General features: G+C 30.4%; 1 protein-coding gene across 1 annotated transcript; it reads left to right on the top strand.

Moving 5' to 3' along the window:
- The first annotated feature begins 259 nt into the window (after window positions 1-259).
- LOC128668860 (zinc finger BED domain-containing protein 4-like) lies at window positions 260-2,706 on the top strand. The gene is made up of 3 exons (XM_053742666.1): window positions 260-1,349; window positions 1,407-1,979; window positions 2,675-2,706. The coding sequence occupies exons 1-3, from the start codon at window positions 260-262 to the stop codon at window positions 2,704-2,706; spliced, it is 1,695 nt and encodes a 564-aa protein (XP_053598641.1).
- Window positions 2,707-11,171: the final 8,465 nt, after the last annotated feature.

The raw sequence follows: 11,171 nt of genomic DNA, 5'->3' as shown, positions 1-11,171 counted from the left end.
TTCGCGAATGCGAATATTCATCTTCAATATTCGCGAATGCGAATGCGAATGTTAAATTTCAAATAAAGCGCGCGCAAAATGTTTGACATTTCGTGTCGGCCATGTTTAAATTGAACATAGCCGAGCCGATACAGGTTGAATGAACGAAGTTAGTCACAGAAGGTTCATTCGAAAAGTTTTGTTTTGATTTGAGGTTAGTTTGGTGTTATTGCATTTTCCAAATTTAACTGATATTCAAGTGACAAAGTGGTATAAAAACATGAGTAAAGCACGTGTTAGCGAAGTTTGGACTTATTTCACAATATATGATGCTGAAAATGTAAATTGCAAGTTGTGTGATAAAAAGTACTCGCGCAAAGGCAGGACCACTAGTGCTATGCGAAATCACCTAGAAACTAAACACAAAAATGAATATGACGAATTGAAAAGAAGAGAGCATGAAAAGCGAGGTGCTGCTAAAATAAATTCTTTGGCGTCCTCTTCGCGACAATGTACCAAAATCGATCTTAAGCAAATATCTTTAGGTGATTGCATCGAAAAAAATAAAAAATGGGATAACAACACCAAGTCTTTGGAGCTGGATAATTTAATTGGCGAAATGATTGCACTGGAGGACTTACCATTTAGTTTTGTGGAATGCCTTGGATTTGTGAGATTGATTTACCAAGTGTGCCCCTCGGATAATTTAAAAACTCGGCAATATTTTACTTCGTTTATTTGCGAAAAATTATATGGCAAGGTAAAAGATAAAATTCTGGAATTAACCAAATCATTTGAAAAACTAGCGTTTACAACTGATATCTGGTCTGATTCTTGCTTTGGGGTATCGCTGATAAGTTTCACTTGTCACGGAATTACCAAAAGTTTTGAAAGAAAAATGATTGTTTTGAAATCTGAAGTATTTAATGATGGGCGACATACAGGAGAAAATATAGCCGTAAAGCTAGAAACTATGTTGTCATCATGGGGAATTCCCAAAGAAAAGGTATTATGTATTGTTAGGGATGGTGGCACTAACATGAAAAAAGGTATTTCTTTATTAAATATTGAAAATATTGATTGTTTATCGCACCAAATTCAACTTGTTGTTAAGGAAGGGCTTAAGTCACAAGAATCTATCATTGCAGTCATTAACAAATGTAAAAAGATAGCAACACATTTTCACCACTCTAATGTAGCTCAAGATGAACTTGCTAATCTACAAAAAAAACTTAATCAACCAAAGCTCAAGATAATCCAAGAGTGTGTTACGAGATGGAATAGCAACTTTTACATGTTAGAACGAATTTTAAAAAACAAAGATTCACTGTGCCTTTATGCTTCCACTACCAACAAAATTTCACAACTAAGTTCAGATGAATGGATAGTTGTGGAAAAATAAATTACATTGCTTAAACCTTTTGAAGAAATAACACGAGAACTAAGTGCAGCCAATGTTTCCATATCGTCTGTGATTCCGTTATTGGCCACCCTGGAAAAGGTGATTGATGAATATGATGCATCTGAAGAATGCATTAGAAAAACTATACTCGTTTTAAAACAAGGAATGAATCACAGATTTTCTCACTTGGAAAACGACAAATTATTTGCTACAGCAACTTTTATTGATCCTAGGTACAAATCGAAATTTTTCAAAAATCCTTCAACCAAAGATCAGGTCGTGAAAAATATTTTGGATTTAATTGGAAATGAGGACTTAAGCTTTCCTTCATGTTCAAATTCAAAGCGTCCTAAAATGACTAATCAGGTTAAGGAAAACTTTGGCTCCAGTGCCAGTCTTTCAGAAAAATCTGTATCACTAAAAGAAACTATGAAAATGATGATGGACTCAAGTGAAAGCGAGGAAGAATTAGAAAATGAAATTCCAAATCCTGTAGAAGTTTTAATTAAAAAAAATATTAATGAATATGTATTGGATAAACGTATTGAAAATGAAAAAGACCCACTTCTTTGGTGGAAAGTTAATAGCAATAAATATGGTATTCTTTCTCCTGTAGCCAGAGAATATTTGGTAACTCCACCCACAAGTGTCCCCAGTGAAAGAGTTTTCAGTGGAGCTGGACTTCTCTACACACCTCACCGAAACAGGCTGCACGGAGAAAGAGCTTCAAAACTTTTATTTTTAAAATTTAACATTCCTTTACTTCAATTTAATTACTAAGAATTTAAAGTTACAGCGAGTTTAATTATTTTAATAGTCAACTGTGTCAACTTGTTATTAGCAAATTATAATTGTGTAGTTTATATTTCATTATTTTTAATTCATAGAAAAAGAAAATTAATGAAAAAATGTGCAATTGAAACCAAATGTTAACATTATGAATATTAGAACTTTACTTTTGTTTTAAAGAGAAATAAATATTTTTTTTTTTTTTTTTGTAAAAAGCTTATTTACAAATAGTCAAGTATTCATTATTTGGTTTTTTAAGTTTATATTTCATTATCATATTTAATTCTTAGAAAATATATAGTGGGATGGAAAAATATATAATTAAAGCCAAAAAGGTTATAAATTAATATTATACTTAGATTTGATTGGATCTCTGAAGTTCTGTTTTCACAAAAGATACTTGAATTTAGAATTAGATTTTTTTCAAAATGTATGTAAGGCATGGACATTCATTATTTTTTCTGTGGTGGAGTTAAGTTGTGATTTTGTTAATATTTTAATTAGACTACCAAGAACAAAAGAGAAAGTGTTTCTAATTTAGTTGCTTACCAAGACTGTTCCATAATATTTTTTTTAAATTCAAGTATGGTTAAATAAAAATATATAAATCTTATCAGTTGTGTTATCATTTCATATGCAACCATATAATAATTTCCTTTTTGTTCGTTAAATACATTCGCTAAATATTCGCATCGTTTTTTGCGAATAGGAATGCGAATGCGAATGCGAATGCGAATATTCGTTACATCACTAGTACCCACATATCTTTTTTTCCATCTTTTTCGCTAGAACAAATGTTATCTCTTCTGCATTGATTGTATAGATTTCCGGTTCTCCTTTTTCCCCAGACAATAACGTACCAGGTCCCTCGTACAAAATTATATGACTCGCTGTTTGACATGATTCTTCTCTTATGACTTCCCAAAATGTGTTACTTCCTGTCTGATCTATACACCCTCCATCAGCCCAGTCGCATCTTGCTCCACTGCTAAGAAATACCCTATTGCTTGTACGCTCCACTGTGGCAAAGTAATTCCTGACCGTTATCCTAACGGTCGCCTCTACAATTACATTATCCCAGGTACCAAATGGATCACTATATTGCGTTCCTGCACACTTTCCATCCGCCGTAGTAGTTCCTGCTAACATGATCGTCCTATAGTGCGTTGCGTTCCTTGTTAATCCCTCCAATTCTGCATTATAGCCCATCTTCAGACTGCCAGTTTCATGTAGCCTCTTGCATTGTCTATATTCTAATTCCAAAATGTATTCTCTTCTTCCGTTTATCACCACGAATGCATGGTACCACTTTCCACAATATGTTACCACTCGATTTATTTCCACTCGACATTTAAATACTTCCGTATTGCCGAACTCTGCTAGCTGGAGTAATTGGAGCGATACCTCCTTCTCCTCTGGATTTTTCAACGGTATGTCACACTCGCCTACCTTATTTGCCGATATGGTAGTGACGTTCATAGATATGCCTCCGCAATCGTACCCCAATAGTGCCTGTAGGGGTTGAGCCAACAGGATTATAGCGAGCGGTACCAGTTCGTTCCTGCGCCCCATCCTGTATTCAAACAAATCTTTTGTAACTTAGCAAAGTTTCTACACTTCGCGATTCAATATATATACTTGTCACAATTAATTTATTATTAACTTATAATTTTCACCCTCTGTTATCTAGCGAAGCTAATTATTATCATTAATTGCGACCGTGAATAATTCCATTGATTTATCCTATTATCTAAAATTTATTTATTACTTTATGATGTTATATTATATTATTTATCCCAATTTTATTGTATTTTATTATCTATCTCAAAATTCATTACCCCGTTTTCCTCATTCGAATGCTCTTTAAATACTTTGGAAAGGCAAAAGAGGAGGAGAAAACGAATAGAGGGAGAAACAAAATTTGAAGTCCGCATGAACCTGGTTTCTCTTTACTTAATGGAATCAATCCTCTGATTCAATGTCCTGATTTTAAATGTTACAAATACCACTTTTTTTCATCCACGCCCGACGTTATTTGATTCCTACTTACACTGTATTTTACAGGTAAGTATTCTTGTTGTACCCCTTACGTTATTCCTGACCTAGTTCAATAAAACTATTGCTTCCGCCAAATTGGTTTTCCCAAGTATTAATAAAACCCTTTCGGTTTAAAATTTAGTAGTGGTTTCTCTTAATTAAAAAAAATTCTAACAAAAATTCATCATTTTTCCAGGAAAATCTATATATATTATTTTTTTTTTTTTTTTTTTTTTTTTTTAAAGCGTGCTACCCACAATTTACATGTATGCGTATTTACTACCTAAGAAACATCTAATGTACGTACAAAAATAAAAAGTGTGAGAATATAAAATAAATTCGCTCTAAGTAAAAAAAAATTTCTATAGTCGTTTTAAATTATTTTAATTTCTCCCGAAATCTAACAACCAATTCCTCTCGTCCTTTTTCATTGATAACTTATTTGTAAGTTAAAATTTTATTAGACCAAAACCATAAAATAGTTATATGAGTAACTTGTTCGAATTACTATTTCTGGTCTGGGGAGAGGGGAGAGAAAAAAAAATTCATACAGTTTACTAATGTCTATGTTTTTTTTTCAAGGAAAAATGATTCAGGCAAAAGAAATATATAAAAACTAATCCTAATTTCCTTCTGGAATTTTCACGTAATTTTTTTTCATAACTATAAAATACGATATTTAATATTAGATTAATATTCTTAAAATTTTATGAGTTTTTGTGTAACTTTACTCGATTTTTTTTTCTTCGAGAAAAAAAAAATTTATCTGGATATTAATTTCTCTTTTTCAATTCTCTATTCGCACGTGTGCGTCTCGACAATCCGTCCGTTGCTATCAGCCTCCTGAGCTGATGCTGCGGTTTTCGCGATATCTTTGCCTGCTCTCCATGTCTTTTACCATTGCAATCATTCGTTCTACCGAGTTAATTGTTCTTATACGCTGGTAAAAGTTAAACAAAAATCTTAACATGGATCAACCCCTTACTCTTGAACAATGTCGCGAGCGATTCGTCACTACAACCGGGGGCTACACCTCGTCGAACTACCGAGTTCCAAGGTTTGCATCGCTTGTCATCTGACCTTGAAGTTATTGCAGTCAATAAGATTTTTAGCGAACAGTAAGTATCGAAAGAAAAAAAATAAAAATAAAAATAACATAGAGAGAAAGACAAAAGTAAAAATTTCAACTCCTCTTTTTTTCTTTTGCTTTCCAGGGCCTCGATTTCCCGTCTCGCTGTATTAGACGCAATCGACTAGTTAAGATCCTTATACATATTTTCTACTTTCCTTGTGAAAATAAAAATCTGTAAGGTTAAAAGAAAATAAGTTTCAGAGAAATTTTTTTTTTTTTTTGAATCCAACACGGACACTCGCTGTTTTTCCCTAACTTTCCTCTAAGGTTTTTAGAATGTGATAACTATTAAAATAATTAAACGGCAAGTACTGACTTGAAAGTATCAAAAAAAATTACTCTTAAGATTCATAGTTTGTAAAAAAAAATTTCAATTACGTCCTACGTCGCCCGAAACCCAAAAGCAGGTGATTCTTATCATTCCTTAACTTTTTAACTCCAAGCCCTAGAATATTATGATTATAAGAGAATTAATTGCAAGTTAACAAGCATTCAGAACTTCAACCATATCATTAATGGTTTACTAAAAAAATTGGTTGAGTTACAATTTCTCACTGCTTAAAATCTGGAAGCAGCTGCTCATTATTTCTTTTAACTTTTTTTCAAAAATCCAAAATGCAATAATTATAATTGTAAGACAATAATTTTGAACTAAAAAAAATTATTTAAAAGTTATTACTGTCATTGATAGTTTATTTTTATCTTTATAGTTTACACAACAATTACTCAAACATTATAAAGATTTTTTTTCTTTTTGACTAATACAGGCAAACAAATGATAAACAACTTAAACGAAATGATTAAAGTTCGATATCTATTAATAATTTTATAGATCGAATTTTTACGCTATTTGAAAAAAAAATAATCGATTTTAACAATCGATTTTTATTCAAATGATTCTACGACTGTAAGGTTGGGAGAGAGAAAATTCGGGTTTTTTTTTTTAATTATGTCAATAATCGATTGTTCAGAAGCGATTAATTATATAATCGATTGTCTTCAGTCGATTCTATTCGATTGTGAACAATCGAATAGTTGCTTCGATTTCGGCGACACTATCATGTATATTGGAGGGGAAGTTACATATAGGACTAGTACTTATCGGATGGTATCATTGATCACTGGATCCCGCATGCATAGAACGTTCCCTCTTTTTCCTCTGTCGGTTAAAAGGTTTCCTCAATATTTCATCAATTTGTTCCAATATCCAATTTTACCATGTTTATTCGCACTACAATAATTGAATAAATGACACATTTTTTTTTTATAATTTCATGACTGTAATTTCGCTATAATCAGATGAGAAATTACGATATTTTTTTTTTTTTTTTTTAAATTCTACGACGATTTGTAGATTTCTAATTTAAAATTTTCAACTTCCACTGTCTGGATCGTAATTTCCATCTACAATCCTTCGTGAAAATAATTACTACTTTTTTTCTTATCCTATCACTTATAATTTGCCTGAAAAGGTACTTTATGTATGTTGAAATTTCATGTTTCTTAAAGCTAAATCAAGTACTCATGATTTTTCCTAACTTCCAAATTTAAAATTCTAAGGAGCCATAGTTGAAATGGAAAAACGTAACTAGAAACTTCCCCTTTTTTTCAGCGTAAAATAAAAAATATAGAAATGTTGTACCTGCTCTAGGATAAAAATGCCTTTAAAAGATATTTCTTATATCCTTCGTGAGCACATCTACAAGTGACAATATTTAAAGTTTTTCCAATGGTCAAATTATATATATATATATATATATATATATATATATATATATATATATATATATATATATATAGTTTTTTTTTTCACGAAAATTTCTAATTAATAAATTGGATAGCTTCATATCGTAATGGTGTTAAAAAAAATTTGTACTTGATAACAATCTTTGGCAGCTAGGAATAACCCGGTTCGTCTCTTTTTTTATTGTATCTTACATAAATAAGATTATAAGTAAGGTATTTCAAGATGTATTATTAAGAAGAAGGATTTATTTAACATAAAACGTTTAACTCTAATTCTCAGTCTCCAAGCTAATTAATAGTAATTATAATTTATAAAAATTTGTGATTTTATAAGACCCTACCACTATAAAGATCGAGTGAAAAGAGAGAAAAAAAAAATATCATTTTTTTTTTTGTAATATTCAATAAAATATTTCCTTCGTTACATTTGCTCGTTCGAGGTCTTATAATCGAGACTCAAACTCCGCTGAATGGTCCCATTATCTTTTCCGAAACGTATCATATTACTACATTCCGAAGTCAGAAAAATGACTTCATTCGAGCTCTCATTGCCACTGCATTCAGTAAAAAAATTCCTCTCTTATTCTGTCGTCGTTTTTCTTCTTTTTTTTTTTCTTCGAAGTGAAATACCGGAACTGTGCTTCAAGTGCAATTTTCTGTGTCCCTACAAGTGCAGCATAATTTACAAGAGGTGAACGCGAGGTACCAGGTCTGAAGGAAGAAAAAAAAGTACTTCTTTTCCATCCAAGGTAACTATTCCAACTTAATATTTAGATCTTTATCACCTTGATCGGGCATAAAATCACATGTTTTCCTTTCCCCCCCTTTTTTTTTTTTTGATAAAATTATTTTTAAAGTTAACAAGAGAAGAAAAAAAAATTTCTTCGCCGTAACTATTTTCCAAAACTCGAAATAAAAGAATTACAATTCTCAATTTTTTTTTTTCTTTCATTTCTTTCTGACCTAGGAACTAACAAAATTGCATTTTTCTCTTTTCAGATAGTCTAATCATGCCGGTTCTCATGGATATGCGGTTTTTCTACCACCGCGTGTTCCACTCTCCACGAGATGTAAGTGTTTTAATGCTTTTCTTTTTCCTCTCTCTTTTTTTTCAAATTTATCCCCTAATACACCCCTTTTTGATATTTTAGATCAATCGACAACTCGTGGCAATTCTGGACGTCCTATGTCGGGGTCACTTTCCACCGCTGGTGGCCCTTGACTTAATGGACGAAATTGAGCGACTTACTGGCTTCCATCTTCCTGCCATCCTATCCGATCTGTACGATCATCTGGAGCGGGTAAACGAACTCCGAACCACCCGTTATGCTCGTGCCCAAATTACTATGGAGGAGTACAATAGATCGTACTACTACGGAGGTGACCTAACCCCCATCCGGAATCTATTGTACCAGATCCAAGATATGCTGGATAGGATGGCCTGAGAGTCAAAGACCATCTTAAAAAAAATTCAAAAAAAATTTTTTTTTTCTCTTTTTTTTTTATTGTAATTAATTTAATAGTAAAGACTATTCGCAAAGAAAAAATTAATTATTTAATATTAATCAATAATAATTAATAGTAATTAATTATTAATTATAATAAATATTTATCACTAAAATAGTACATACAAAAAATGTCTTGACAACTTTAAAAAAATATCTGCAATTTTTTTTTTTCTTTTCATTCTTTTTTTTTCATTTAAACTCAATTATTAATATTATTATGCACAATTTGTTTCCTTAATTACCTTGGAGTCTTTGACTAAATTATTATGATTACTACCTTTCCTTATTAAATAATTTATTAAATTTATCCGTTTATTAATTTTTGTCATATTTGCAAAATTAAATAACTAATTATAGGTTTAAATATTTTTATATTAATTGAAGATTATTGCATTTTTCCAAAAAAAAAAATGTTATATTTAGGTATTAACTACTGTTTAATGAATAAAATAAAAAAAATCGTAAACGATGATTACTAGCCAAATTTGTCTTAATGCACCTGACTGATTTGCTTTGCCTCCCGGTATTTCCTATTTAATTATTTATAATTGATTCCTCCTTTATTCTATATCCAAAATTTTCCTATTACCATCATTTCATTAAACTTCCCTTAAGAAGGTCCTTTTTACTCCAATTGAATCCATTAACTAATAAAAAAAAATCTATAGCTATCACATAATTCTATTTCTATTGTAATCTAAAACAATTTTTCCTTCATTTGTCGCGAAAGGACCTCTCCCCCTCATTTTCGTAGTTTTCTTCTTTTTTCTCTTTTTTTTTTGCATCCAAGATAATTACACTCGATATTTTACATTATTCATTCTAATTCAATCTCTTTTCTTACTGTGACTAACGTATATTGAATAGTTTAATTAATTTAAGAGGTATATTCAGCCCAACTTTCACTCTATTACTACTAGTACTTATATATTCTTATAAATCTTTAACGTTTTACTTCCAAGTAGAGTTCAACTAAGCTGTTATTGTACTACGATGTACGTATTTCAATCATTAAGATGGACTAGATTGTATCTTATTTCATGATTTACTTTATCTACTGGATTCAAGGCAAGGCAGTGGGGACGATTTTTCATATGTATATAAAAAAATATATTACCATCAGACTAAATCTTTTAATTGAATGGAATAACTATTTATAGTAATGAAGAACAGTCTTGAGTCAACTGAAATTTATAATTCTATACTAAAGTCTTTTATTTATTCTCTTAATTAATTTCCTTTTTTTTTCTTTTTTTTTTTTTCTTTTTGGACTACAATCTATAGTCAATATTCGCTAATAGTACACAAATTTATTCCTAAGTATATTGTTATGCCTTGGGAGAAAGGTTCAATTTCTTAGTAAAATAACTTGCACAAATTTTAATGTCTAAATTATAGACACTTTTAATTGTTTGTTTTATAACGTAAAATTGCACTTCAACTTGAAAACTTATTAGTATCTGTTAAGTTTTAATTAAATTGATAGTAATTATTCTGGGCTTAATTTTCTAACATAATATTAAAATACGATCTTTAATTACAATTCTATAATTAATTCTTAGAGGTTTTCTGTAACTAGAAATGCATAACACTTCGTAGTATATTCTATGAGTTTCATTCAGTAACTGACTAAAAAGGTGTTACAGTAAGTACATTGCAATTTTAAGTATCATTACGCCATGGGAATAAACTGGTAATGTGGTGTGCTCTGCCCAGACGCTGGCGTATGAACATCACCGTCAGCAATTTTGAAAGATAACATTAAAAGAATAATTAAAAAATCTACAGAGGCATAACACCCCCACCCTAAGATTGAAAAATCTCTCTTTACAATATACAATCGGGATTTTTCTTTTCGAATGGTTGAAGTGCATTTTACAAAATTGATCTTAATGCAATAAAAAAAATTAAATTTAAACATACTAATGAGTACAAATAAAGTTGAATATAATAAAAAAATAATATTATATGAATTATGTACTAAGTTTGTTTAACATATGCTAATATACGATAATATAATATTTTAAGGCAAATCTTCCAATTCTGATATCTGCAATTTAGATTTATGAATTTTATTAACAACTAATTGTTTATTAGACTGTTTTGTTGAAGGATAGTTCAAATTGTCAGATATAGATTTTGAACGAGTTAGATCTCTCAAAACAATCTGATCTCCAGAATAACCGTCGTTAACATAATGTACTTCTTCGGGCTGTGCGTTTTGATTACTATTATTTTTTGTACAAATATGAGTAATTCCAGTAATCAAACATTTGAAGACTTGATACAATTTAAATTTAATAATTACATAAAATAGTACCAGGACAATAATCACATATAAAACATACAAAATCCAACTGATAGTTTGTTCGTAAATAGTTTTTGTTCTTTCATGATTTCCAATTTCAATTGCCTCTCTTCTAATCTCAGTTAAACTTTTTCCGAATTTTGTCAAATCACTCAATTTTAAATCCGGTACTTCTACAGCACGGATTTTTATTAAACTTAAATTTAAAAGTGGATCATTCAATTCCTGGAAATGCTCGCTAAAATTATACGTTATTAAAGGAATAAAACC

Source organism: Microplitis demolitor, chromosome 10 (assembly GCF_026212275.2).
Source record: "Microplitis demolitor isolate Queensland-Clemson2020A chromosome 10, iyMicDemo2.1a, whole genome shotgun sequence".
Taxonomy (NCBI): domain Eukaryota; kingdom Metazoa; phylum Arthropoda; class Insecta; order Hymenoptera; family Braconidae; genus Microplitis; species Microplitis demolitor.
The sequence above is the reverse complement of the archived record's forward strand: the minus strand, read 5'-3'. Positions and strand labels throughout refer to the sequence as shown.